Below are 24596 nucleotides of genomic sequence, written 5' to 3'. Positions count from 1 at the left end.
CTGCCACCACGAACGCCGCCGCTCGATGCTCGCGCCTATCTGCTCTCTTCGGGGCTGCCCATAAGCACGCGCTCTCGCGGCGCAGCGGCGACGGCCGCGGCGCGTGCGGCGCTGCCGCCCGTGGTGCGCTCGCGCTCCGAGCACTCGCTCGCCGCGTCGGGCTCGAGCAGCAGCTCGGCGTCGCTCAGCGGCATGTCGAGCTCGAGCAGCGCCGCCAGCCTCGGCAGCGGCGTGGCGCGCCAGTGGCATGCGCGCGCTGCCACGCGGGCTGCGCGCGACTGGCCCTCGCCGCCCGTGCGTGTCCTACCAGTGCCCAAGGTACATGCGGCTGCCGCTGCTACGCCGGCAAAGGCGCACGACGCCCCACCATCCAGGGCGCAGGGCTCGCCGCCGGAGGTCGATCGTGCGGCACAGGCAGCTGCGCAGCGGCATCCCAACGGCTATCCAGGCCAGGTCACGGGCGTCACGCGGCGGCGCAGCGCGCAGAACATCGTCCTCCTGGCCAGGTCGCAGCCAGCGCGCGAGCCGCAGCATGTGGCGCCAGATTCGGCAGGCGCACTCTCAAGAGCAACAGCAGGCGGGCTGATTCCTCGTGCTCCGCGTGAGACGCACTCGAGCCCGCCCCAGCCGCGCAGCTCGGCGCGTCGCCGGCCGGCAGAGTGCACCGGCTCGCCGGGCAAGCCGCGCACCGCCACCATGCCGGCACCGGCGGACAGCGTCCTCCCGCGCTACTCTGACGCCGAAGGCATGGCACGTGTGCGCGCAAAGGAGGCTGCCACGCAGGAGCGCTGGCGGCGCGTGCGCGAGCAGGTCGATGCGCAAAAGGAGCGCGAGCGGCGACGCGAGGAGGAGGAGCGGCAGGCGAGCAGCCGCGACAGCGAGTGGATCTCGACGGACGCGGACATGAGTCGCGGATCGAGCGCCCAGGGCCTGGCTCCGCCTGCGCGCCTTGCCGGCGATGTGCCGCTCTCCATCAACGAGATCATCCGCCGCGGCTCCGAAGGCCTTCGTATCGCGCCGCGTGGCTGCGTTGGCGCCGACTCGCCGGCGTCGCCGTCGACGCTGCAGCGCAGTCCACGCCTCGATCTGCGAGCTGCTGCGGCGGGTGCCGCTGCCGACGTGCCCGCAACGTATGCAGCGTCGAGCCATGCACTCGGCAGGGATTTGCCGCACACGCCGCGCAGCGCACGTGTGCCTGTGCGCAGCATCAACGACATCATCAATGGCATTCCGCTCCCGCCGGCAGCTCTGCGCAGCGACGCCAGCGCGGCAAACCAGAGCGACGCAACGCCCCGCCTGCGCACTATCAGCGCGGCAGCATCCGATGACGGCACGCTCAGCGATGCGTCAGAGTCGAGCGTCGACTCCGTCGGGCGCGAAGTGCGCGAGACCTTGCGCGCCTCGCAGTTGATCAACCCGCAAACGCGCACACATCGCTCGCTGCTCAAGGACCGGCGAGATGCAGCCGCAAGTCCCACACTAGAGCTGCCGGACACGCACCGTTTGCATCACGCCACGAGCTTTCCGACTCGGCCCGCGCGCAACCAGACACCGTCGCCGCAACTCGGAGCCAGCGAGTTCGGTGCGCTGCAGAAGCCGCCGGTCTACGCGCGCAAGTCTGCGCCGGGCTCGGCAAACGCGAGCGTGCGCAACCGCACGCTATCCAACATCAGCGTCGCTTCGGCGAACGCCCGTCTCGCCTCCTCGCAGACACCTCGCTCAGCTGAGGCAGCGCCGCCTGTCCCGTCGCTGTCGGCCAGCGAAGATGCCAGCGTCAGCAGCTTCATCCGCTCGTCGAAGCTGACGCGCGTCGTGACGCTCTCGCGCGCGCCGTATGCTGGCCTGCGCGTCTCGCTCGCAGACGTGGGAGACCCAGTCGGGCACCCAGTCGTTGTCTTCCTCGGCCTTGGCGCCGTGCGCTACCTCGTCGGTCTCTACGACGAGATGGCAGCCGCAATGGGCCTGCGCCTCATCTGCGTCGACCGCTGGGGCATGGGCCGCACCGACGACCTGCCCTCGGAGCGCCGCGGCGTGCTGCTGTGGAGCGGCGTAGTGCACGAGGTTGCGGACGAGCTTGGCTTGTCGCGCTTCTCTGTCCTTGCGCATTCGGCAGGCGCCCCGTACGCTATGGCGACCTGCCTCACAAGCTCGCCCGGCACAATCGCAGGCCCTGCGCATCTTCTGGCGCCGTGGGTTGGTGCCGAGGTGGAGAGCGGGTACAAGTGGCTCAAGTACGTGCCCGACGGCATCATCAAGACGGCGCAGGCGGCAGAGTGGCGCATGCAGGGCTGGAAGCTCGGCAAGCTGCCGACGCTGCAGACCGACACGCCACCGCTCGGCACGGCCGCGTCACGCAAAGGTCGTGGCTCGCAAGAGCCGTCGAGCTCAGATCCGCCGATGTCGCCACACGATGCATCGCAGAACGCAGCTGATGTGTCACTCGACGCAGCGCTCAAGACGCCTACGCTAAATGTGCCAAGCCCCGTGCTCTCCTCAACACGGCCGCTCAAGCAAAAGTCGAGCAAGACCGGCCTCTTCGGCGGAATCTTCGGCGCCACGAACGGGCCGCAGTCGCCGCGCCGCTCGCCAACGCCGTCCACACCCGCTACGCCTGCGCTGCCCGATGCCTCTGCGCTCTCGTCGCCCAGGCAGACTGCAGCGCCGTCGGCCTTTGCCAGCATCGCAGCGCGCAGCGAGATGCCGACGTGGGAGTCTTCCAGCTCACTTGCGGGCAGTGCGGGAGCGGCACGCTTGGACACGTCGCCAGCAGCATCGCGCGACGCGCGGCCGTCGCTTGACGGCGTGCCCAAGCTCACTGCGCGCCGCAGTCTGCGTGTGCTGAAGCGTTCGGCGTCTGGCGTGGACGTGACTGCGGCAGCATCCGTGCCTGCAGATCCGTCACAAGGGTCGAAGGTCACGCGGCGCAGCAGTGTCATGGGCCCTGCCGACGGCGCCCGTGGCAGCAGCGCAGGCTCCACTGCCCTGTCATCGCCTGCCGCTCTCTCATTCCCAGCATTTCAAGATGGCAGTGGCCCGTCGACGCCGACGCACGCAGCCTCGTCGTCCTCGTCTGTCTCCTCTGCCACGACCCGCGGCGGCTCCAGCGGGCCGGCGAGCGACCTGCCCACGGCGCTGCTGCGTGCCTCGCACGCCGAGTCGCTCGCCGGCGGCACGGCCGACCTGCTCACGATCCTCGGCCGCTCGTCGCAGCGGCCGTGGGGCTTCTCGTACCCGGATGTGCGGCACCCTGTGCTCGTCTGGCACGGCGACCGCGACGAGCGCATCTCACTCGCGTCTGCGCAGTGGATGGAGCGCGAGATGGCAGACTGCACCGTGCGCGTCGTCAAGGGCGCCGGCCACGGCCTCATGACCAACATCGACGTCGTCGTGTCCGCTCTCGAGAGGTGAGTCGGATCGGCTGTTCCGCAATCGCGCATTGTGCTGACCGCATCCTCCCTCAGTATCGCCTCATACCGCGACCTCTGAGTCCTGCTTCCTTATCTGCCTCCTCACATATCCTCGCCGCGTCCTAATCATTCCGTCACGCTCTCCTCTGCTCCTGCCGCCATACCCGCCGAGCGCCAGCGCGCGCTCTCATCCCACATGCACGCATGCAATCGATTCCCTCCTACATCTGCTGAAGGTGTGCCATTGGTTGCCGGTATCGAGACGATGAGGAGGCTGGCGCGACGCAGCGGGTGCGCGCGCGACGAGACACATATTGCAGGGGAGACAAGCACGCGAGGCAGGCCCGTCGAGGCGTGGTGATACAGGGGGCTGGACGATGCGGGTAGATGGGGCGCTGAATCTATGGCGGGGCATGCGGCGGGCAATAGAGCATCGAGGCGGGAGATGGAGCAGGGGCGTGCCGTCGCGCGCGGTCACCAGATCTGGTCGTCGGCGTTGGGCTGCTTCTTCGTCTCCTCCGGCGGCAGTCGGTACTGCAAGGCCGTGTCAGCCTATGCGTGGCGCCGCAATGCACGCGCGGCCGCTCACCAGCTGGTTCTCGGCCATATACCGCACGACGCTCTGCGGCAGCAGATAGCGGATGCTCTTGCCACGCCGCACGAAGAGGCGGATCTTGCTCGAGCTGACGTCGTCGTAGATGACCTGCGTGACGACGTGCAGATTGCGCCGGTACGTCCAGAGGATGTCGTGCGAGAGCAGGAAGCTCCACACGTCGGCGCCCGTCCGCTCGACAATCATGCAGCCGTAGCGGCCGAGAATGTGGTGCAGCTGCGAGTCACGTCAGCACAGCGCCAAGCCTGGCAACGCACGTCGCACTCACATCCGCCTCAGCCCACACACCCGGCTCGCCCATGCTCTGAATCAGGTCGCCGCCGGCGAGCAGCATGATGCGGATGCGGCGCCGCGAGCCGTCGCTGAGCAGCACGCCGCCGTCGGCGCCGCCGTTGAGCTCCTCGTGAAAGTGGTCGAGCACAACGGCGGTGCGCTGGTACGCATCCTGCAGCGACTCCCACGCATCGACCATGAGCCACGTCGAAGTCTTTTCGACGGCCAGCCTGCGCAGCGACGGTGAGAGAGGCCCGGTGCAGCAGCACGCACGCTACTCACTCGCACATGCGCACGCGGTGCGTCGCCTTGGCCAGGCCCTCCTTCTTGTAGTAGTCGGACACGGGCGAGTAGTAGCCGCCCAGCAGCTCGTACTTGCCCTCCTCGATGACCTGGTCCTTGGCCATCTCAAAGATGCGCCTGCACACAACGCGTCAGCCAGGCCAGCCAGCGCCAGAGCACACGCCGCACGCACAGATGCAGGTACGTCGGCGGCGAGAAGGAGCCGCACGCGACAATCACGAGCGGCACCTTGCTCTCATCGCGCATGCGCGTCGGCAGGCGATGCCGCGGGAACACGTAGTCCTCCTGCAGAGAAGGTCAGCAGCGCCAGTATGCACATGCACCGCTCTACGCACCCGGCGCTGGCCCTGCACGGGCACGGCGGCAAGCGCCTCGCCGCGCTCCTCGTCGAGCAGCTCGTCGTAGGCGTCGTCGGCGGGCGCCTCGCTGCGCTCCTCGCCGAAGCCGTCGACGTCGTAGGTGCGCGTGTACGCCGGACGCACGGCCTCGGGGTCGCCCGACACGAGCGCCGAGGCGGCGGCGGCGGCAGCCAGCGCCTCGGCACTGCCCGTCGTCGCGGCGGCGCTGGTGCTGCCACTGCCGCTCGGGCTGCTGGCGCTGCCGCGCTGCGGCGTGCGCGACGGCGAGCGCTCGGTGCGGTAGCCGTTGCTGGTGCGGCGTGCGTCCAGACGCCAGCGCGGCACGTCGCCGTTGCCGTCGCCCCCGTGCGCCGGCGCGGCGCCGTCGGGCGACGCACGCCGGCGGCTCGCCTCGCGCGAGAGGGGCGAGCGCGAGTGGGCGCTGCTGCCGGCGGCGCCCGAACCCGACGCGCCGGGCGTCTGCTGCTGCGACGGCGAGAGCGGGCCGTCGTGGGCGTGCGGCTGCTGCTGCGGCGTCTGCGCGGCCGAGCCGAGCCCGGCACCCACGGCGGCGCCGGTGAAGGGCGGCGAGTCGAGGTGGTAGGACTGGATGCTGAGCGCGGCGAGCTTTGCGCTCGACGGGCCCGTGCCGGGCCCCGAGGTGGAGTCGGTCATGCGCGGCAGCGGCTGGTGGGTGTGAGTGGTGCGCACACACGCACACGTGGAGGTGCCAATGGCGACGCACCTGCTGGGCCTGCGCTGCCTGCGGCTGCGGCTGTGCCGGTGCCTGTGCCTGTTGCGCCTGCTGCGGCGGCGGCGGCGGCGATGCGGCGTGCGGCTGCGGCTGCGACATGCGACGGACTCTGACTGGCGGTGGTGGTGGTCAAGAGGAGCGATCGGCGGCGCGGCGGAGATCTGAAAGAGGCGCGGCGCGGCCGCGCGGAGATGAGCGGCCGGAGCCGGCACAGCGGCGCAGCGGCACGGCAGCAGCAGCGTCAGCGTCGCCCGCTCCACGCCGCGGCGCATGCCTCATCTCGCGCTGCTTCCGGCGGGGCACAGCAGCACACGGCACGGTGCGGCACTGCGCAGCCCCTCGGGCTGCCATGGGCCAGAGTGGGCCAGAGCTCATCAGCCAGCATCCGGCCCCGCAGTGGCACGCCCCCTGAGCAGCAGCAGCGACGACGACGACGAAGCGCTGCTCACAATCCGGCCGGGCATAGCGCCCGGTGGGCGTCGATCGCGCCGCGCCGCGGCCGGAGGCTGCTCCCAGCATCACCAAGCTGGCTGAGCCGCTCGCATCCGGCCAAGGCCACTTTCGCATCTGGACGCCAGAAGGGCAGACAAGACGACCTACGGCATGGCAGGAGACATTGCAGAAGCTGAAGAGCCCATGCCCCTGCCACAAGGCTTGGCGTGCTACATCGCAGCCTGGCCATACGAGATCACGCAACGCAGGGGCCTCCGCGTCTTGCGAGGCGTGTCAAGCGTCTCTGCTCCGTTTCACTGCGGGCCCGTCACTGTCCTCCGAATGCATTCTCGATTGCTACTATTCGACCAGCTCTGCATTGTGCAGCCATCCGCTAGCGCTTAAGATGCGATGCGGAGCGAGTTGGGCGGAGGTGCAGTCGAGTGTGAGGAGGAGCAAGGAAGGCGGAGTCGCGCGCCGCCGGCCGCGCGCAGCGCACGTCCCCGCGGAGCCAGGGGCGACGGCGAGCTCGCTGTGCAGCCTCGCTCCACTCCACACCAACACCCTCACACTGCACCTGCACTCCTTCCCGCTCAGCCTCTTTCAGTCCTCACATCGCCAGCGTCGTCCTTCGCACACTCCGCTTGGGTCGCACGCGCCCGCCATGGCCTCGTGGCTCTCCTTCTCGTCGCCGCTCGATGTCGAGCTGCGTCTCGCCGGCGCCGAGGCGCGCAAGATGGTCGACGTCAAGCCCGACGCCGCCGCCGGCAGCAGCAGCGCCGCCGCCGCCGCCAAGGGCGCCGCGGCCGCCGAGCGCCGCGAGAAGTGCCCCGTCTACTTCGACGGCGAGAGCGTGCAGGGCACGGTGCGTGGGGCCGCGCGGAGAGGGGCAGGGCGGGCAGGAGAGGCACGTGCTGCGCTGGAGGTCGCGCTTGGAGCGAGCGCAGTGCCGCCAAGCCCGTCGCCGCCATGCACGCTGGACTGCGATCCCGGCCTGGCGGTGCGAGGCAAGCTCGGCGAGAGGAGGGAATCGGCGCCGCGCGGCCTGTGCTAGCGGACAGGCAGCACCGGCGTGATCGCTGTCACGCAGCGCTGCACAGCGTCGGGGTTCTGCCTGGCCGGCAAGCTGCATCAGTAGTCCGGTCGCGCGCTGTTTGCTAGCAGATGCTGCCGCGCGGGCCGCTCGGGGCTGCTCGCTCTGGCGCTGCTGCTTGCGCCTTGGCAAGGCGTGCTGGCGACGAGGCCAGCTGCAGAGCTGACGCGGTCTCTGCAGGCGCATATCCGCGTGCGGGACGGCAAGAAGCTTGCGCACGAGGGCATCAAGGTCGAATTTGTCGGGTCCATCGGTGAGCACGCACATGCCGGCAGCAGCGACGCAGGACCGCTGATGCGCCGCCGCAGAGCTCTTCTACGACCGCGGCCACCACTACGAGTTCGTGTCGCTGGTGCAGGAGCTGGCGTCGCCGGGCGAGATCCGGCAGTCCGTCGCGCTCGACTTTGACTTCCACAACGTCGAGAAGCAGTACGAGAGCTACGCGGGTATCAACGTGCGGCTGCGGTGAGCCTGCCGTGCGGCCTGGCAGCCCCAGACACGCTCTCACACGCAACACAGGTACTTTCTGCGCCTCACCATCGCACGGCGCATGGCCGACGTGGTGCGCGAGAAGGAGCTCTGGGTGCACTCGTACCGCATGCCGCCGGACTCGAACAACGCCATCAAGATGGAGGTCGGCATCGAGGACTGCCTGCACATCGAGTTTGAGTACAACAAGAGCAAGTGAGTGGTGCGCTGGTGTTGGTGCCGTGCTGCTCCTGACGGCGGCGCGCAGATACCACCTCAAGGATGTGATCGTCGGCAAGATCTACTTCCTCCTCGTGCGCATCAAGATCAAGCACATGGAGCTGAGCATCATCCGGCGAGAAACGACGGGCGCAGGTGGGTGTCTCGGGCTGGCTGCAAGCCTACTCCGCTCATTCTTTCTCTCCAGCGCCAAATCAGTACAACGAGAGCGAGACGATCACCAAATTTGAGATCATGGACGGCGCGCCAGTGCGAGGTGAGCAGACCGCAGGCACCTGAATGTCGCCCGTGCTCATGCGCCCCTCTCCAGGCGAGACGATCCCGATCCGCCTCTTCCTCGGCGGCTTCGAGCTCACGCCGACGTTCCGCGACGTCAACAAGAAGTTCTCGACGCGCTACTACCTCAACCTCGTGCTCATCGACGAGGAGAACCGGCGCTACTTCAAGCAGCAGGAGATCACCATCTTGTGGGTTGTGCGAGCGTGCTGCGCTGGTGCGGCCCTGATTGACGCCTCTCCGGCAGCCGCATTCCCGAGAACTAGACGCTCCTCACGATCCGCGCACCTGCACGACGCCCCGTCACGCCTGTACACTACCACACCCTGCACATCTTATGCCCGCTCCTGCATGCTGCGTACCGCACTCATGCTATTGATGCGCCGCCCTGCGCCGCCACGTGCGCCCGCAGCGCATCGAGCAGGCCGCGCTCGAGGCCGAGCATCGCGGCGCTCGTCTCGGGCGCGCCGGGCTCGCCGAGCGGCGGCAGGTCGAGCGAGAGCAGCAGCTGCGGCAGCTGCAGGCGGCGCGCTGGGAGGGTGTCAGTGTGGAGCGTCGCTGGAGGTGCACATCGCACGCACCGAGCCGCTTGGCAATCGGCAGTGCCACGTCTGCCGGCGTGCGGAAGAGGGCCGTGCCGAGCGCCTCGGTGCCCGGCCGCTGAGCAGGATGTCAGCATCGCACAGACACGCACTCTGCTGCCACACACCTGCCCCGGCCGTGCCATGGCGACGGCCCACTCGCGCGCCAGCGCACCGACGGGCTGCGCACTGCCGGGCGCCGGCGCCGCGTCGCGCCCGGCCTCGAGCTGTGCGGCGGCGAGGGCGCGCTCGAGGTCGCCGTCGGCCGCCTCGTCGACGAGGCGCTGGTCGCGCTCGGCGGGCGTCTCGGCGTGCGTCTGCTGGGGCGGCGGTGGCGGCGCAGCGGCGCGCTCGCCGGCGACGATGGCCGCGGGCGGCGCGGCGCAGACGTGGACGAGGAGCGCGCCGGCGTGCGGCGTGCAGGTGAGCAGCAGGAACTGCGGCTCGGCGTACGGCGACGCGGCAGGCAGCGTGAGCAGCGAGACGCTGGGCGCCGATGTGCTGCTGCCTGATGCGTGTGTGCTGTTCATGGCGGAGGTGAGGGTCGGGAAGGAAGTGCGGGGATGGCCAGTGCGCCTCGAGGAAGCACGCCTCGCGCTTACGTCAGCGCGCCGCCGCTCCACCTGACATCACGCTCCTCGCCGCAAGCTTGCCTTCCCACCACCACCTGCCACCTCTGGCTGCCCGCGATGCGCATCGTGTCGTGGAACGTCAACGGCCTCAAGAGCGTGCGCGGCTACCGCCCGTGGTACGCGCTGCCCGACTGGGCCGCGTGCCTCGAGCTGCTGGGCGCCGACATGGCGTGCGTGCAGGAGGTCAAGGCGACGCGGCGCGCCCTCGACGGCGAGCGCGGCCTCATGGCGCCCGCCGGCTGGACGACGTTCGCCGACTTGCACCCGCAGCGCGGCTACTCGGGCACGGCGACGTACGTGCGCAGCGCGGCGTGCCGGCCGTGCGCCGCCGAGCCGGGCATCACCGGCGCCGCACGCACGCCCGACGGCCTCGCACTGCCGCCGCTGGCCCAGCCGCTGGCGTGCGACGACGCGCTGTGGGCACAGCTCGACGCCGAGGGCCGTGCCACCGTCGTCGACTGCGGCCTCTTCGTGCTCTTCAACCTCTACTGCCCCAACGAGACGGACGAGACGCGCCGCGAGTACAAGCTGACGTACAACGCAGCGCTGGCGGCACGCGTCGAGGCGCTGCTGGCGGCGGGGCGCGAGGTCATCGGTGCGTACAGAAGTGGCGGTGGCGTGTGCGAGGCTGGCTGCGATACGAAGTGCTGCTGCTGCTGCCAGTGCTCATTGGCAGAGCCCTCACGAATGCGCCGCCCGCTGTCGCACCGATGCTGACAACACTCCGCCCGCCAGTCGTCGGTGACCTGAACATCGCACGCGAGCCCATCGACCACTGCGACCACGCCGGCAAGACACCGCGCGACGCCTATCTCGCAGCACATCCCGCCCGCGCCTGGCTCGACTCGTGGCTGCTGCCCGCGCCGACGGGCCGCCTGCACGACGTCACGCGCGAGCTCTTCCCGCGCCGCGCCGGCATGTACACGGTGTGGAACACGCTCATCGATGCGCGCCCGTCGAACTACGGCACGCGCCTCGACTACACGCTCGTGTCGCCGGGCCTGCGCCGCTGGGTCAAGGGCGCCGACATTGCGCCCGACGTCTTTGGCAGCGACCATTGCCCCGTGTGGCTCGATCTGCACGACGAGCTCGTCGTCGACGGCGAACGTCTCGTGCTGCGCGACCTGCTCGGTGCCCACGGCACGCACAAGCTGCCGGCGACGGCGACGAGCAACTGGCCCGAGTTCAACCAGCGCAACATACGCAGCTTCTTTGGCGCGCCGCGGGTGGCGGCAGCGGTTGCAAGCGCCGCAGGTCCGGAGAGTACGCCAGCGTCCGCTTCAGAGCCCGAGAATGCGCCGGTCGCTGCCAGTGCATTGGAGGCGCCAGCTGCGCCGCGTTCACCGACGCTGGCAGATGCTTTCGCTGCACTGCGCGACAGTGAAGGCTCCGCCGCACACGCGGTACCGGCGGTCGGCGAGCTCGCTGCCAGCTCTGCGCCTGTCACAGCCAGTCCGGTGGCGGCTATCGCACAACAGGCGCCACGAGCTACGGTGTCGCCGCAGAACACGCGCCCAGCTGCGCCGCGCCCCAGCGCAAGCCCGTCACCGTCTGCGCCGCGCGGCAAGGCGACCGCCAAGGGCAGCAAGGCGACCAGCAAGGGCAAGACTGCACAGGCGGGGCAGCGCAAGCTGATGGCCTTCTTCGGCTCTGGCGCCGGCTCTTCGGCCAAGGCTGCCGAGTCTGCGGCGGCTCCTTTGGCAGACGCTTCGTCATCGACTGTAGATGCTTCTAGCGCGGCGCAGCAGGCAGCGATGGCACCAGATGGTGAGGCTTTCGGAGTCGCCAACAGCTCCGCGCCGACCGCTGCCGAGCTGGCTGCCTCGACATCCGACGGTGGTTTGGAAGACGATGACGGCCCGAGCACAGCGGCAGCGCGTGTCGAGGCCTCGCTTGCGTGGGGCAGCATCTTCAAGCCGCCGCCTGCGCCACGCTGCGTCGTTCATCGCGAGGAGACGCGGGCATGGACCGTCAACAAGTCAGGTGAGAGCGGCTGTCGGCGCCAGGTGGGCGATGCCACTCAAGGCTGACTCGTGTGCAGGACCCAACCACGGCCGCAAGTTCTACCTCTGCTCGCGGCCTGTGGGTCCAGGGTACGAGCGCGAGGGCCGCGAGCGCATCGACATCAATCCCGAGTGTGAGCACGCTGGCTTCATCGAAGTGACGGGATGTGCTGACATGGCCGCATGTAGACCGCTGCGACTACTTCAAGTGGGCCTCTGACGTGCGCGCAAGCTCATGCGGCCGCGAGAACAGCGCCGCAGCGGGACAGCAGAGCCTGCGCGAGGTCGCGGGCTCTGCGCCGCGCCTCGGCAGCGGCGAGAAGCGCTCGACGGCTGAGGCGGAGCGCCGTGGCAGCCCGCACAAGCGCTTCCGCATGTGAAGCCCTTCTGATGTGAGTACTTGTCTGCACGTGCACGAGCAGCAGCATCCCGGGAGGCATCGGTGATGCAACCAACTCATCCTTATACGACGAGTCGCACGCGTTTGCGCGTTGTGGCGGTGACGATCAAACGTGGCAAGCCCGCGCCGGGCCTGTGCGGTCCATGCGCCGCTGCCTCCTCGTCGCGGCCGGTGTGGGCGCTTGCGCCTGCGCCGGCCGGATGAAGACGCGGCGCACCCGCCGCCGGCGCGGTCCTGAGACGCCTCGCGGTTGATGCTGCTGTTGTGGATCAGACATGGCCGCGATCCCTGCTGACGCTCTTGCACCTGGCACAGTCCTGTTCCGTCGTCCCGATTATCCCGCCGCCATCATCTATACCGCACGCTGCAAATCTCTTGTCACCTTACATCATCGGAACAGCCCCGCCGTCACGCGCTCCCTCATTCCATCACACGAGTCACCCACCGCTGTTCTGAATAATGCATGACATCCGCCGCACCGCTCAGCCCCGCTTTGCCCACTCGACGCTCAGCTTCAGCGACGGGCTGAGCTGAAAGCCGGCGAGGCCCTCGCGCGCCGCACCGGCCGCTCGCGCGTCGGCAAACTCGACAAAAGCGTGTGCTTGCCGTGCTGCCGAGCCAGGCACGAGCTGCACCGAGCGGTAGCCTGAATATCTGCAGTCGAGGGTCAGCCGGCCGTCCGCACTGACGCACCTCCAGCTTACTCACTGGCCAAAGAGCGCGCCCAACGCGTCCTCCGACACCTCGTCCGAGAGGCCTGCAAGGAAGAGCAGCTCGTTCGGCACGCTGCCTGCAGCAGCCGATGGCGGCCCCAGCGCCGAGCCATTCGCCTTGCCGTTGGCTGCTGGTGGCTCTGCGTCCGAGTCCGAGTCGGACATATCCATCTCTGCGGGCAAAGGCGCATCAGAGGCAAGGCAGGGAGGCCACGAGGCGCCGCACAGCAGCCCATCCGCACTCACCTGCATCATCGTCGTCGTCGTCCGCCGCCTCTGCCTCGGTGCGCGCCACCTTGCTCTCGTTGCCCTCCTCCTCGGGCGCGGCGCCCTCCTCGTCGCGGCCGCGCTTGCGCTCGCGCGCCGCGCCCTGTGCGCTCGACATGGTCACCTTGCTCGCGCCCGCCGCCGACGTGCCGGCGAGGCGCGCCTGCAGCAGCGGGTCGTACAGCGCTGCGGGCCCGTGCTGGTCGATGACAGTGGCGTTGGAGCGCGTGCGAGCGTAGTCGATGGACTGAGCCGGAACGCGTCAGCGACGGCAGAGGGTTGATCTTACATACGGAGCCACGCAGCGAGGCGAGCGCCGGATATGACCAGCCAGCATGCCTCAGCCCTGCGTCGAACGACATGTATTGGCACAGGCTCTCGCTGCACCGCATCCAGCACCGTCCTACGCTGCACGCACCAACGCAGCCTCTCGCTGCACCAGAAGCACCGACGTCGCCGCTCGCCAGCGAGCGGCCGCCAGCGCCCTACAGTCACTGGCGCATTCCAGCCGTCCTGCGTCCACCGTGGCTATGCCTCGCTGCGCTGCATGCCCTGACTCTTCCTCTGCGCTGCATCCGCTGCAGTGCGCCGCCACTCACGAGCGCCTTGCCGTAGAACTCGAAGCCGTCGAGGGCGCGGCGCGCCGCCGTCGCCGCCTGCTGCTCGCGGAAGACGACAAAGGCCTGGCCGCGCATGCCGGCGGCGCGCGTGGCGACGACGTCGAGCACCTTGCCGTACGCGCCGAACAGCACGTAGAGCTGGCGCGCAAGCTCGGGCTTCTTGGTGCGCGTGTCGAGGTTCTTGACGTAGAGGCTCGGGCTCGGCGGCGTCGACGAGGCGGCGGCGGCCATGATGGATATGCAGCGGAGTGTGACGAGGTGGCTATGAATGTGCAGATGACAGCAGCCTGGCTGAGGAGGGGTGGAGGGAGCAGGAAGCATAGGAAGATGCCGAGGCGGCGGCGCGTCGAGGTCGTGCGCCGCGACGGCCGTGTGTTCCCACGCTCGCGCGTGCGACGGCGGCGAAGTGCGCGCGGTGGTGATGCGCCGGCGGTGGTTGGGCCAGGCCGGCGTGCGGGCAACAGCAACGCAAGCGTGGCGGGCGTGCCGCGATCGCAGCGCCAGCCAGGCGTGACGGCAGCGCCGACGGCGAGCAGCAGCATCTCCACCGCCTCTCCACCACCACTCCCGCTCCGCCCGCCATGGCCCTCCCGCGCTCCCTCCTGCGCACCGCGCTCGCCAGCCGTGTGGGCGCCGCGCCCGCCGCCGGCTTCCTGGCTGCGCGCCTCGCCGCACCCGCACCCGCCGCGTCCGTCTCGCGCGCCTTCAGCTCGGCCCGCCCGCTGCGCCTCGCCGCGCCGACGCCGCGCCCCGACGGCGGCCGCACGGGCCCCACGCAGCTGCACGCCGTGCGCGACGAGGGCCACGCCGAGCAGGTCACCAAGCAGGCCGCGGCACACCCCGCCGTGCCCGACTACTCGCGCGGGCCCAGCGCGCTCGACAAGGCCGCGCAGCTCTTCTTCTTCACCGAGATCCTGCGCGGTGAGTGGAGGATCGAGGTGATGTGCAGTGGCAGCGCTGGACAGGCCGTAGCGAGCCATGTGGCAGGTCCGCGATGACGAGGCGAGAGAGGCGGAGAGCGAGAGGCGCGGCAGTGGCGAGACTCTGATGGTCTGGAAGGTGCTGCCTGGCCACTGAGCACCACTGCGGCTCGAGTGCAGCGGCATGGCGAAGCACTGCGTGCGATGGGCCAGGTGCGCCGTGTCGCATCGCTGCTGTCGCCGTGGCCACATGCATAAGGTCGCACGCAGCTGCCGCACCACCCTGGCCATCCGCCGAGCTGCACGCGTAGCGCCTACATTCGCCTACTGACACGCATCGCAGGCATGTGGATCGTGCTCGAGAACTTCTTCCGCCCGCCATACACCATCATGTACCCGTACGAGAAGGGCCCGCTCTCGCCGCGCTTCCGTGGCGAGCACGCGCTGCGGCGGTACCCCACGGGCGAGGAGCGCTGCATCGGTGCGTGGCGGTGTGAAGCGGTGTGGTGCTGCGAGGCTGACACGGCGGCGCAGCGTGCAAGCTCTGCGAGGCCATCTGCCCGGCTCAGGCTATCACGATTGAGGCCGAGCCGCGCGAGGACGGTGCCCGCCGCACGACGCGCTACGGTGAGCCTGCCTGTGCTTCTCGCTCCTGCACCACACTCACACCTGCGCAGACATCGACATGACCAAGTGCATCTACTGCGGCTACTGCGTCGAGGCCTGCCCCGTCGACGCCATCGTCGAGACGCAGAACGCCGACTTCTCGACGGAGTGGCGCGAGGAGCTGCTGTACAGTGCGTGCTGCGCGGGCCCGCGCATCGTGCACGACAAGCTGACGTCTCCTCGCAGACAAGGAGAAGCTGCTGGCCAACGGCGACCGCGCCGAGGCCGAGTACGCGGCCAACCTGCGCTCCGAGCACCTCTACCGTTGAGCTGCGGGCTGGACAGGCAGCGGCACATGCGGGCAGGCGGCCGCGGCATGTGCCGGTGGGACGGTGCGCTGCGTCGCAATCAGATGGATAGACGAGTCGTCGTTGCTCAAGAGAAGCAGAGATCGTGACAGAGTACAGGTGGCGGTAGGGTAACGCGGCGACGCGGTGACTCGGCGGATGGGTGACTCGGCTCGGCAGGGCTGGGTGACAGAGCGGAGTGACGGGCGACCACGAGGCGAGATATTAGACGGGATCAGGGAGCAAGAGACATCGCACAGGGAGCAAGAGACGTCATCACAGCTCGTGCGCGTCCATGCGCTGCGCCAGCTCGGCGTCGACGCGGCGCGCACGGCGAAGGGCAATGGCGCCGACGATAAGGTCCCAGGCACGCTGCAGACGGACACGGCGTCAGTCGTGGACTCGCACACGGCACACGTCGCGCCACTCACCGAGAGCGTGGCCCAGTAGCGCGCGTCGAGCAGGCCGATGGCGCCGGCATTGCCCCATGCCGCGTGCACGGTGCGCGCGTGGGCGAGCAGCGTGGCCGTCGGCAGGCTGGCGAGCAGCTCGCGAGCACGCGGCGCCGTGAGCGCAGCACCGGCCGGCTCGGCGCCACCGGCAGCACCGGCGCCGGCGGCGAGGTTGCGCGAGAGGAAGCGCAGCGGCAGCAGCTCGGCGAGGAGCGCGGCGGCGTCGCGCGTGTAGACGTAGCGGTGCACGGTGCCGAACGTCGCGGGCGCGGGGACATGCAGCGTCACGACGGGCAGGCGGCCGCGGTCGTCGTGCGCCGGCGGCAGCGGCGGCAGCGTGGCGCAGTCGAGCGCATACACGAGGCCGTGCACGGGCAGCAGCAGGCCGCGCGACGTAGCGGCAGGCGCCGGCGAGACGTGCGGGCGCGTCGAGGTGCCGCGCGCCGACATGGCCGGCGGCGGCATGCTCTGGTCGACGGCGCTGGGCGCCGGGCCGAGGCTGGCGCGCACGACGAAGAGGTGCGAGATGCTGCCGCTGCTCTCGAGCGGAAAGTCGACGTGCGGCGGCACGTCGCCGCCGAGGGCCGCCAGCTGGCGCAGCGTCGTCTCGAAGCTGAGCGTCTCGGCATGGAGAGAAGCGGGCAGCTGCGCCATGACATAGTCGGGCGTGCAGCCGCCGAGCTCAGCCGCCTCGTGTGCAAGCCCATGTGCGCGGAGGTGTGCGGTGAAGTCGGCGTACGGAGATGAGAGCACGGCGATCGGATATGTCGGCAGGCGCAGCGGCAGGCGGGCGCGCGCCACGGGGCGAGACGAGGAGCTGGACGGCGTGCCGAGTGCCTGCTGAGCAGCACGACGAGGACGCTGCACGGGCGGCGAGAGAGCGCGCGGCGAGCCCGTGGCGGCGTGCGAGTGCACGCGCTTCGGCGAGCCCTTGCGAGAGGCGGGCCGCGACGGCGGCGTCGAGATGAGATTGCTGTTGAGCACGGCGCTCGGCTGGCAGGGGATGGCGGCCATGGTGTGCGAGGACGGTGGACGGGAGATGGTGGATGGCGGTGTGGTGGTGGGAAGTGGGCAGCGAGCGCAAAGCAGCTGTCCTTTTATTCCTGCTGCGCCGGCGCACTCTCACTCTCAGGGGTGTGCGAGAGGGCGCGCGGGAGGATGACATTGCGACACGCGCACGATGAGCAGCAGACGCAGGCGCAGCGGCACCAGCGCACGGCACAGGCGGCGTGCCGCGCCCGCTCGGGCCGCCGCGCGGCGCCCGATGCGCTCCTGCAGCGCGCCCGCCGCAGCACCCCGAATGCCATGGGCGTGGCAGCAGAGGCAGTCTAGTGCAGCCGCATGGCCGCAGTTCCCAGCCCAAGGGCAGCAGGGAGCGTCTCGCAACTTTTTCGCAGCGTCCTGCCGCAGCTGAGGCGAGCGCAGCCCCTCGGCGGCGGCGGTGCGCGCAGTGGCGAGCGCAGCGCGAGCGTCAGCAGCGCGCCAGAGGGGCCGACGCGCGCGGCGCCCACAGGCCGGCCACCCGCACCAGCACGCGCGGCACCGCCTCTGTGTGCCTGCCCCTGGCCGGCAAGGACCGCGACTCTTCTCGCGCGCGACGGAGCACAAGTCAAGCGCCGCAAAAGAGAAAGTAAGCACATGTCTCGCAAGAGCAGGGCCAGCCTGTTGAGCAGCTGGCTGCTGCTGCTGCAGCAGCCAAGTGGATGGACAGGGCTGCCGCTCTGGAGGCCTGGTGCTGCTGGCGTGCCGCCCATGCCCCTGAGCGACGACGGAAGGTCCAGGCCGCGCTGAGAACACTTATAGATGCCCATTAGGTGCCGCCCGCGGCGCGTGCTCGCTTCCTGCCTCGTCTCCACCACCTCGTCTCTTCTCTCGGCACTCGGGACTCTGCGGCCCTCGACCTGGCCGCTCGCGCTCCTCATCTCGGCGGCGCTCTCGCCGGCAAGTCTGCGCGATGACTGACTCGGATCCAGACGCCAGCATCAAGGGCCTACACGAGGTTGCCAGCGCGCTTCTGGCGCAGAACGAGGCGCTGCGCACGGAGAACGCTCTGCGCACCGAGAACAGTGCGCTGCGCACGGAGCACGGCCTTGTGCGCAACGCGGCCGAGGTGCTCCGGGCGGACAACGCAGGGCTGCGAGCAAGTCTGAAGAACGCCGCCAGCATCATCGGCCGTCTGCGTTCCGACGCCTCCGCGCAGCAGCAGCGTCAGCATGCCATGATGCAGAGCCAGCAGCAGCATCTTGCGCTCCTCGGCAGCCAGCAGCAGCAGCATCAGCAGCTGCAGGCCTTCTGCCTGGCGCAGCAGCAGCAGATCGACGGCCAGCGGCAGCAGTATGCGCAGCTGCAGGCGACATGCGTGGCGCAGCAGCAGCAGCTGTACCTTGCCTTCCAGCAGCAGCAGCAGCCGCCTCTGGCCCAGCAGCGCAATGCTCAGCAGCACTACGCTCAGCAGTACGCTCAGCAGTATGCTCAGCAGCAGCAAGTTATCCAGATCGCTCAGCAGCAGCACGCACAACGGCACTACGCGCAGCATCAGCTCGCGCAGCGGCAGCTGTCTCAGCAGCAGCAGTCTATCTGCACTCCTCCCTACGAAGTCCCACCCGAGGCCCATGCACACGCTGCGCCATCCTCGATGCCCGCACACGCTGGGCCATTCTCGGTGCCCGCACACGCTGTGCCATCCTCGACGCCGCTACTGCAGGCATCGTCGGACGCGTTACTCAGCCACATGCTGCGCGAGTCACCGTCCGACCTGCCCGAGCTGCCTGCGCCGCCGTCGCAGCCAAAGCAACTCGGCTCTCCTGTTCACATCAAGCAGGAGCCGGGCGAGCTGCCAAGCAGCCCGACGGTGCCAACAAGCGCACCTGCGCCTCGCAAACGTGAGCGCGACGGGGCGTTTCCCTCGCACAATGTGCCCTCATCGATGCTCGAGGCTTCGCTCCAAGGCGAGGCTCACAAGCCCTTCGCACCATCTCCGCTGGTCAACGTCGTCGACGGTGGCAGCAGCGACTCTACGCGCAAGCGAGCGAAGCATGCCATGGGCGACGCCGAGGAAGACACTCACTCCGCCCGCACTGCCGCCGGTTTCTAGCTCGCACCGCATACCGTTGTCCCTCCCACTGCTCGTTTCTTCCTTCGCGCGCACTGTGCCACTGCATACCGCACCTGCCCCACCGTCACCGCACGTGACGTTCCTGTTTGAAATTTGCACCTTGTTCTCGTCTTGGCGCGGAAGCTTGGTCTCGGCGCGGTCAGAAACTCTCACCCGCCGCAGAGGCATCGCGCCTGACACCTCTTGGTTCTTTCCGCCGAGGTCCCTCGTGCTGCGCCTGTGCAACTCGAGTTGGAACCTCGGGTTCAGGCACCCGCGCTAGACTCCTATCGTCGCTCCGCCGCTCTCACGAGGCGCGCCGCCGGCACCAGGTCTCGTTTCGCTGGCCGCGTGAAGAGAGCCGCAAGGGAAGTCGAGTGCGCCTGCGCCTTCCTTCACGACCTCTCAGCATAGCAGCACCGCTCGACCCCTCTCCCGCTCTCCAAATCCGCGGCCTCTGCTTCCCTCATGACGTCGACGCGCGATGAGCTGAGAGCCAGGATCCTCCGGCTCGAGGCGGCCGTCACGGCGAGCGACGACAAGAAGCACACCGCCGAGCTTGAGAGCGCACGCTTGACGGCCAAGGTCCAGAGGCTCGAGTCGGACGTCATGGCGCGCGAAGATGACTTGCGGATCGCCAAAGCCAGCGCCTCCTCTGCGTCGAATTTGCATGCCGAGGCGATGCAGCAACAGCAGCAGTACTGCCAGCAGCTTGTCGCCCGCCTGCAGCAGCAGCAGCAGTTCACCACAACGCTGCAGCAGAAGCAGGAGCACTTGACTGCCACGACGCAGCAGCAGACGCAGGAGCTCGCTGCGGCACGCGAGCAGCAGGAACAGCTCAAGGCCACGGTGCAGGAGCAGCAGAGCCAGCTCAACACGACGCTGCTGCAGCTCGTCGACGCGCAGCGCCAGCTGCTCCTCGCACGGCCGCCGCTGGAGCAGGCACAGCAGCCGCCGCAGCCGGGCTCGGGCACCGACCCGCAGGCCAAGCAGCAGCAGCAGCAGCGGCCGCCAGCCGTCGCCTCGCAGCAGGAGCAGCAGGAGCCGCAGCAGTGGCGGCAGCAGCAAGAGCAGCAACAGTGGCAGCTGCAGCACCAGCAGCAGTGGCCGCCGCAGCATCAGCAGCAGCGCGCCGTCACTGCTGCCGATGGATGGACAAGCGCTCTGCAGTCTAGCGCAGCTCCGACGCCCGTCGGCACCAGCTACGACCGGCAGGCCAGCGAAGGCGGCGCTGCTGCGCGGCAGCGGCCGAGCCATTCCTCGGCCACATTCCACGCCAGCCGCGCGTCCGAGGCGGCGGACGATCGATGCGCGCCGGCGAAGCGAGGCCCGCCGCTTCAGCACGCCGCAGAGGCAGGCACCTCGGAGCGGCCCGCGAGCAAGCACGCCAGATATGCTGCTGAGGTAGGAGGGAACCTGACCGGCGGCTCGGACGCGGCCGAAGTCTCGGAGCCTGCAGGAAGTCACCGCTAGGCGAGTCACGGTGGGCTTGATCCAGCTGTGACGGAGCCACGCAGCCTTGCTTACCGTTAGCCTCGCTCGCAGAATGATGCGTCTTCCAGACCCCCTGCTGTGGGCGCTGCACTTCGCAGCGCAAAGACGAAGGCGCTGCAGACACTCAGATCCTGCACCGTGATGAGGATGTACAATGCTAGAGGGACGTGACTGGCGTAAGAGATACAAGCATGTGATGATGGCGCCGAGCGTCTAGCCGAGCAGGCCGCAGCCTGTGGTGATGAGGTCCCACGCCGACGCCGAGCGCGAGTGGTCCACGGGCCCGCCCTGGCGCTTGATGCGGATCTCGTGGCGCGCCGTCGCTGCGCCCGTCGCGGTGCCGAAGCCGTCGATGCCCGCCTCGGCGGCGTCGGCGGGCAGGTACCAGCGCAGGTACTGGCCCTCGACCTCCCAGCTGCCGGCCGAGACCTCGACGTCGAGGCAGAGCGTCGCCTCGGGCGCTGTGCTCTCGCGCGAGCCGGCCGCGTCCACTCCGCGCACCGGCGTCGCCGCGCCCGAGCCTGGCGCCGAGGCCGTGCCGCCGCGGTGCACGTTGGCGAGCAGCTTGCGCCGTGCCGCGGCGCTGCTGGTGAGCGAGGCCATCTGCGATGCCGTTGTGCCGAGCGCGTCGCCGCCGGCGTACTTGCTGCTGCCGGCCATCTGCGGCGGCGCCGCAAGAGTGGCGTCGGAGCGCGACGCAGGCTCTGCCGCCGACAGCTGCACCAGGCTGACGAAGGACGAGTGCCCGCTGCCGACCGACGGCACGCGCAGGTCGCGTCGGCGCTGCTGGCGCAGCTTTTGCGACACAGCCTTGCCCGAGTCGAAGAGGTCGCCGGCAGCAGCGCCAGCCACCGCGTCGGCCGCGTAGTGCAGGAACGGAACGTAGATCTCCGTCGGCAGTGCGCCTTCAGAGTCGCCTGCCGCGCCAGCCACGTCCTCTGCAGTGACTTCGAGCGTGAAGCGGAACTCGGACGTCTTGATGTCGAAGTTGATCTCGAGCGGCGTGCCGAGCGTGGCGACTGGGTATGGCCGGCAGAAGGCTGTCGATGAGCGCGCGCCGTTGGACAGATACGCGATGTCTGTCGGCGCCAGCTGCGGCGCCTCCTCGTCGCCTTCTGCGGTGGCGTCGTGCCGCGCATGCGAGGCCGCGAGGTCTCCGCCTGGCCCCGAAGGCGGCAGCACCTGTGAGGACGAGGCAGAGCCAAGCTTGGCGTTGGAGCTCGAAGCCGATGCGTTGGGCTGCAGCAGCGTCGCGGAGCTTGTCGATCCGCCGGCGAGCTGTGAGGAGAGTGTCGAGGCGGAGCTCTGCGTGCGCGGCCGTGTGCCCGATGCTGACACAGGCACCACGTCGGGACACGTCTCGAGCGCGCGCGTCAGACCGGTGAGGCGCAGGTTGCTGGTGCTCTTGGCGAGCGTGTCAAGCGGCGTGCCGGCGCCCGTGCTGCTTGAGCCAGCATCCGAGGCCTCGCCGCTCGACCCTTCACGCTTGATGTCGTCGACGCTCCACAAGCTCAGGTCCTCGCCGTTCCAGCCGTCGCCCCACAGATGCGTGTTGTCGGTGCAGTACGTCCACAGCGCGTAGTTGAGCACGTTGGAGCCGTCGCACGCATTGATGCTGGCGTCGAGCGCCGCCGTCTGGCTGCTGTAGTCGCCGATTCCGTTGCCCTTGCCGTCGCCAAAGTACGCCTTCTTGTTGTCCAGGTCAAACGGAATGCCGATCTCGCCGATGAGCGTGGGGTACTGGCCGAGCACGTCGAGCGTGTCGCGGCGCAGGTAGCCGAGCTGGTCGCGCATGCACTGCCGGATCGCCTTGAACCCAACGCGGATCGCAAAGGCGATGCCCGAGTACTTGCCGCGTAGCAGGCCGACGGCGTCGGCGTTGAACCAGTTCCAGTGCTTGGTGATGAGCGTGAGGCCGTCGTAGAAGTGGCACGAGACGCAGGCGCGCGACTGCAGGTCCTCGTGCGTGAGCTCGTGCGGCGGCGGCTCGAAGACCGGCGGCTGCAGGAACATGATGGCCTCGGGGTGCACTGGCCGGAGCGCCGCCGCGTACGCGCGCCAATGGGCGAGCCAGAACTCGGCGACAAAGTCGACGTGCTTCGAGGCGCCCGGTTCGGTCGAGTTCCACTTGAAGTAGTCGGAGCGCAGCAGCGCGCCCGTCCGGTCGTCCCACACGCCGTGCGCCGCCCAGACACAGCGGCCCAGCGGCCACTGCTCGCCGCGCGTCCAGCCCCACTTGCTGCCGCCGGCCTCGTCATCTTCCTCGCGCGTCATCCAGATCGACTTGCCCTTCGGGTCGACGACGACGTCGCCCTTGCGCTTCGGGCCGAGCGACGTGAAGATGTAGTGCTCGACGGTCTGCTTCATGCCGATGCCGAGGCGCATGCTCTGCACCGGCGTCGGCATCGGGCCCTTGCGCAGCTTCCACTTCTCTGGGAGCTTGTCCAGCACGTCGAGGCCGACGTACGTCGGGTTCGGCTCGTTGATCGAGTCCCAGCCAATGACGCACTCGTCGAATAGGTCGCCGGCGTCGCGGATGCGCTTCGCCAGCTCGGTGCAGGAGGCGAGATAGTGGCGCTGCAGCCAGTCCTGGATGTTCTCGCCGTCGATGACGCACAGCGGCGCGTACACGCGGCCGGCAAAGAAGAGGATCGAGAGCGTGGCCGCCGCGAGCCGCGTGTAGTTGCTCGCCCACAGCATGTCCGGGTACTCGATGGGCTTGGGCTTGTCGGCGCTGGGCCACTCGCTGTGCAGGAAGGCCGCCTCGGTGACGGTCAAGTTGCGCGGGTTCATGCCGCAGGCGCGCAGCACCCAGTACGGCGCGCCGGAGCCGCCGGTGAAGCGCGAGAACTGCGAGAGGGTGAGCAAAGGCCGATGCGGTGCAGCCAGCGGCGCTCACCAGGTCCTGGTGCGGGTCCATGAACACGCGGAAGCCATACTCCTTGATTTTGCGCAGCACGCGCACGGTGTAGTCCATGAACTCGTGGTCGTGCTTGCCGCTGCGGGTGTGTGAGCACATTGATAGCAGATGTGCAGCAATGCACGCGCCACAGCTGGAAGGGACAACCGTCGTGCAGCAGCTGCGCAGGTTGCGACACGACCCGGCAGAGCTGGCCAGCCGAGTCTGACCCTGAACGGCAGCACGTTCACTCGTGCTCTCGCTGCGGCACGTGTCTGCTCACGGCCTCGCCTCCACTGCAGCATCATGAGCGGCACTCCGCGCACCTCGCTCTGCCAGCCCTGCCCAGCACGCCTCGCCGCCGTGCCCTCCAGCCTGCCCGCGGCACTTCATCTTCCTATCACTCACGGACCGGCATGCTCAAGCGCCTCCCAGGTAAAGACGTAGCGGAAGCAGTTGAAGCCCCAGACGCGCAGGCGCGCCAGGTGCACGTCGGCGCTGCCGTCGTCGAGGTTCAGCGGCTGGCCGACGAAGCTGTCGCCGCCGGCCTCGGCACGCTCCCAGAAGCCGGCGAGCTTCTGGCTCGGCTGCCCGACAGGCGCCTTGCTCGAGCCGCTGAGGTTGACGCCGCGGAGGAGCAGGGCGCGGCCGTGCGTGTCGCGGAAGAAGGCGTCGCTGGCGTGGATGTAGTGCGGCGGGACTGGGCGGGTGTGAGTGCAGCGGCAAGGTGGGGTGCAGCGCGGCCGGCCGGCACACGCGCCACTCACCCTCGGCGCCCGTGGTGGGCGAGCGCTGCGGGACACGCGGCATGGCGGCAGAGGGGCGCACCGGGGGCGCGGCGATGGAGGCTGGATGTGCGCAGAGCAGCGACGGGTGCGAAGGTGACGAGAGGAAGCAGGCTGCGCAACGCTCGCCGCACGTTCGCGCCGCACGCTGCGCCGCCGCCGCCGGGCCGCCGGCGCCGCGATGTGGAGCAGCAGCGCATCAGACCATCGCGGCCTGCTGACACGCCCGGCGCACCTCCAAGGCACGGCGCAACCTCACCACGACGTCGTTCAGCCTCATACGCATGGCAAGCAGTCACAGAGTGTCAGTGTTACGTCGGCGCTGCACAGCGGCACGCATAGGAAAAGCCGGAGCAGCAGGCTCACCGCGTTGGACTGAAGTGACACGGCGCACGCCCCGGCATACGCGTCGCCAGCTGAGGCACCGCAGTCCATCAGCTCCTCGCCGTAGCACGCAGCCCTTGCGCGACAGCTGGAGCACCGTCTGCCCTGCAGACCATAGCAGAGAGAGTTTCTGCGTATTTTGAGCCCAAACGCTGCTCACCTCGGGGCCGCGCAGGCTCGCCTCTGCCGCAGCGAGCGTCGA

At 69.3% G+C, this 24596-nt stretch overlaps 11 protein-coding genes across 11 annotated transcripts; 6 read left to right on the top strand and 5 right to left on the bottom strand.

The window, feature by feature from the left end:
• Nucleotides 1-159: 159 nt before the first annotated feature.
• Nucleotides 160-3629, top strand: FA09DRAFT_328669 (hypothetical protein). The gene is made up of 2 exons (XM_025741866.1): nucleotides 160-3404; nucleotides 3462-3629. Exons 1-2 carry the CDS (start codon nucleotides 193-195, stop codon nucleotides 3484-3486), a joined length of 3237 nt encoding a protein of 1078 aa, XP_025600175.1. The 5' UTR covers nucleotides 160-192; the 3' UTR covers nucleotides 3487-3629.
• FA09DRAFT_316424 (Nucleotidylyl transferase) lies at nucleotides 3610-5207 on the bottom strand. Its single transcript, XM_025740841.1, has 6 exons — nucleotides 4932-5207; nucleotides 4769-4881; nucleotides 4576-4713; nucleotides 4289-4523; nucleotides 3997-4236; nucleotides 3610-3941 (listed from the first exon to the last, which is right to left on the bottom strand). The coding sequence occupies exons 2-6, from the start codon at nucleotides 4840-4842 to the stop codon at nucleotides 3882-3884; spliced, it is 747 nt and encodes a 248-aa protein (XP_025600174.1). The 5' UTR covers nucleotides 4843-4881; nucleotides 4932-5207; the 3' UTR covers nucleotides 3610-3881.
• Nucleotides 5208-6784: 1577 nt separating this feature from the next.
• On the top strand, nucleotides 6785-8547 carry FA09DRAFT_305898 (putative PEP8-vacuolar protein sorting/targeting protein; the record flags this gene model as incomplete). The annotated part of the gene is made up of 8 exons (XM_025740517.1): nucleotides 6785-6985; nucleotides 7394-7466; nucleotides 7522-7678; nucleotides 7733-7897; nucleotides 7950-8056; nucleotides 8109-8177; nucleotides 8232-8388; nucleotides 8445-8547. The coding sequence occupies 8 exons, from the start codon at nucleotides 6785-6787 to the stop codon at nucleotides 8461-8463; spliced, it is 948 nt and encodes a 315-aa protein (XP_025600173.1). The 3' UTR covers nucleotides 8464-8547.
• On the bottom strand, nucleotides 8296-9308 carry FA09DRAFT_359285 (hypothetical protein; the record flags this gene model as incomplete). Its single annotated transcript, XM_025745088.1, has 3 exons — nucleotides 8296-8728; nucleotides 8779-8857; nucleotides 8907-9308. 3 exons carry the CDS (start codon nucleotides 9306-9308, stop codon nucleotides 8565-8567), a joined length of 645 nt encoding a protein of 214 aa, XP_025600172.1. The 3' UTR covers nucleotides 8296-8564.
• A 141-nt stretch (nucleotides 9309-9449) lies between these two features.
• FA09DRAFT_305895 (DNase I-like protein) lies at nucleotides 9450-12094 on the top strand. The gene is made up of 4 exons (XM_025740516.1): nucleotides 9450-10005; nucleotides 10146-11393; nucleotides 11452-11547; nucleotides 11603-12094. The coding sequence occupies exons 1-4, from the start codon at nucleotides 9468-9470 to the stop codon at nucleotides 11791-11793; spliced, it is 2073 nt and encodes a 690-aa protein (XP_025600171.1). The 5' UTR covers nucleotides 9450-9467; the 3' UTR covers nucleotides 11794-12094.
• Nucleotides 12095-12260: 166 nt separating this feature from the next.
• FA09DRAFT_328666 (RNA-binding domain-containing protein) lies at nucleotides 12261-13712 on the bottom strand. The gene is made up of 4 exons (XM_025741865.1): nucleotides 13393-13712; nucleotides 12773-13040; nucleotides 12522-12699; nucleotides 12261-12467 (listed from the first exon to the last, which is right to left on the bottom strand). Exons 1-4 carry the CDS (start codon nucleotides 13642-13644, stop codon nucleotides 12296-12298), a joined length of 870 nt encoding a protein of 289 aa, XP_025600170.1. The 5' UTR covers nucleotides 13645-13712; the 3' UTR covers nucleotides 12261-12295.
• A 523-nt stretch (nucleotides 13713-14235) lies between these two features.
• On the top strand, nucleotides 14236-15301 carry FA09DRAFT_305890 (NADH-quinone oxidoreductase). The gene is made up of 5 exons (XM_025740515.1): nucleotides 14236-14334; nucleotides 14677-14814; nucleotides 14868-14960; nucleotides 15011-15130; nucleotides 15186-15301. The coding sequence occupies exons 2-5, from the start codon at nucleotides 14679-14681 to the stop codon at nucleotides 15266-15268; spliced, it is 432 nt and encodes a 143-aa protein (XP_025600169.1). The 5' UTR covers nucleotides 14236-14334; nucleotides 14677-14678; the 3' UTR covers nucleotides 15269-15301.
• Nucleotides 15302-15365: 64 nt separating this feature from the next.
• On the bottom strand, nucleotides 15366-16870 carry FA09DRAFT_359281 (hypothetical protein). The gene is made up of 2 exons (XM_025745087.1): nucleotides 15718-16870; nucleotides 15366-15658 (listed from the first exon to the last, which is right to left on the bottom strand). Exons 1-2 carry the CDS (start codon nucleotides 16750-16752, stop codon nucleotides 15563-15565), a joined length of 1131 nt encoding a protein of 376 aa, XP_025600168.1. The 5' UTR covers nucleotides 16753-16870; the 3' UTR covers nucleotides 15366-15562.
• An 822-nt stretch (nucleotides 16871-17692) lies between these two features.
• On the top strand, nucleotides 17693-18832 carry FA09DRAFT_359280 (hypothetical protein; the record flags this gene model as incomplete). The annotated part of the gene is made up of 1 exon (XM_025745086.1): nucleotides 17693-18832. One exon carries the CDS (start codon nucleotides 17693-17695, stop codon nucleotides 18830-18832), a length of 1140 nt encoding a protein of 379 aa, XP_025600167.1.
• A 105-nt stretch (nucleotides 18833-18937) lies between these two features.
• On the top strand, nucleotides 18938-20305 carry FA09DRAFT_359279 (hypothetical protein; the record flags this gene model as incomplete). Its single annotated transcript, XM_025745085.1, has 1 exon — nucleotides 18938-20305. The coding sequence occupies exon 1, from the start codon at nucleotides 19301-19303 to the stop codon at nucleotides 20303-20305; it is 1005 nt and encodes a 334-aa protein (XP_025600166.1). The 5' UTR covers nucleotides 18938-19300.
• On the bottom strand, nucleotides 20230-24093 carry FA09DRAFT_328664 (hypothetical protein). The gene is made up of 4 exons (XM_025741864.1): nucleotides 23993-24093; nucleotides 23634-23925; nucleotides 23226-23325; nucleotides 20230-23176 (listed from the first exon to the last, which is right to left on the bottom strand). Exons 1-4 carry the CDS (start codon nucleotides 24033-24035, stop codon nucleotides 20540-20542), a joined length of 3072 nt encoding a protein of 1023 aa, XP_025600165.1. The 5' UTR covers nucleotides 24036-24093; the 3' UTR covers nucleotides 20230-20539.
• Between the last annotated feature and the right edge of the window lie 503 nt (nucleotides 24094-24596).

Source organism: Tilletiopsis washingtonensis (genome assembly GCF_003144115.1).
Source record: "Tilletiopsis washingtonensis strain MCA 4186 unplaced genomic scaffold FA09scaffold_5, whole genome shotgun sequence".
Classification (NCBI taxonomy): Eukaryota; Fungi; Basidiomycota; class Exobasidiomycetes; order Entylomatales; genus Tilletiopsis; species Tilletiopsis washingtonensis.
The sequence above is the reverse complement of the archived record's forward strand: the minus strand, read 5'-3'. Positions and strand labels throughout refer to the sequence as shown.

Excerpts from the sequence above, each read along its gene's own strand:
- FA09DRAFT_328669 (XM_025741866.1), top strand. The coding sequence starts at position 193 with ATGTCGAGCTCGAGCAGCGCCGCCAGCCTCGGCAGCGGCGTGGCGCGC. Across the intron at positions 3,405-3,461 it reads GTCGTGTCCGCTCTCGAGAG|TATCGCCTCATACCGCGACC; the intron begins GTGAGTCGGATC and ends ATCCTCCCTCAG.
- FA09DRAFT_316424 (XM_025740841.1), bottom strand. The coding sequence starts at position 4,842 with ATGCGCGATGAGAGCAAGGTGCCGCTCGTGATTGTCGCGTGCGGCTCC. Across the intron at positions 4,524-4,575 it reads CACCGCGTGCGCATGTGCGA|GCTGGCCGTCGAAAAGACTT; the intron begins GTGAGTAGCGTG and ends GTCGCTGCGCAG. Across the intron at positions 4,237-4,288 it reads GTGTGTGGGCTGAGGCGGAT|CTGCACCACATTCTCGGCCG; the intron begins GTGAGTGCGACG and ends CGTGACTCGCAG.
- FA09DRAFT_305895 (XM_025740516.1), top strand. The coding sequence starts at position 9,468 with ATGCGCATCGTGTCGTGGAACGTCAACGGCCTCAAGAGCGTGCGCGGC. Across the intron at positions 11,394-11,451 it reads ATGGACCGTCAACAAGTCAG|GACCCAACCACGGCCGCAAG; the intron begins GTGAGAGCGGCT and ends ACTCGTGTGCAG. Across the intron at positions 11,548-11,602 it reads CATCGACATCAATCCCGAGT|ACCGCTGCGACTACTTCAAG; the intron begins GTGAGCACGCTG and ends GGCCGCATGTAG.
- FA09DRAFT_328666 (XM_025741865.1), bottom strand. The coding sequence starts at position 13,644 with ATGGCCGCCGCCGCCTCGTCGACGCCGCCGAGCCCGAGCCTCTACGTC. Across the intron at positions 13,041-13,392 it reads AGTTCTACGGCAAGGCGCTC|TCCATCGACTACGCTCGCAC; the intron begins GTGAGTGGCGGC and ends GTTCCGGCTCAG. Across the intron at positions 12,468-12,521 it reads TTGGGCGCGCTCTTTGGCCA|ATATTCAGGCTACCGCTCGG; the intron begins GTGAGTAAGCTG and ends CCTCGACTGCAG.
- FA09DRAFT_305890 (XM_025740515.1), top strand. The coding sequence starts at position 14,679 with ATGTGGATCGTGCTCGAGAACTTCTTCCGCCCGCCATACACCATCATG. Across the intron at positions 14,961-15,010 it reads CCGCCGCACGACGCGCTACG|ACATCGACATGACCAAGTGC; the intron begins GTGAGCCTGCCT and ends ACACCTGCGCAG. Across the intron at positions 15,131-15,185 it reads GCGCGAGGAGCTGCTGTACA|ACAAGGAGAAGCTGCTGGCC; the intron begins GTGCGTGCTGCG and ends GTCTCCTCGCAG.
- FA09DRAFT_359281 (XM_025745087.1), bottom strand. The coding sequence starts at position 16,752 with ATGGCCGCCATCCCCTGCCAGCCGAGCGCCGTGCTCAACAGCAATCTC. Across the intron at positions 15,659-15,717 it reads GCTACTGGGCCACGCTCTCG|CGTGCCTGGGACCTTATCGT; the intron begins GTGAGTGGCGCG and ends GTCCGTCTGCAG.
- FA09DRAFT_328664 (XM_025741864.1), bottom strand. The coding sequence starts at position 24,035 with ATGCCGCGTGTCCCGCAGCGCTCGCCCACCACGGGCGCCGAGG. Across the intron at positions 23,326-23,633 it reads GCGCTTGAGCATGCCGGTCC|CGGCAAGCACGACCACGAGT; the intron begins GTGAGTGATAGG and ends ACACACCCGCAG. Across the intron at positions 23,177-23,225 it reads TGGACCCGCACCAGGACCTG|TTCTCGCGCTTCACCGGCGG; the intron begins GTGAGCGCCGCT and ends ACCCTCTCGCAG.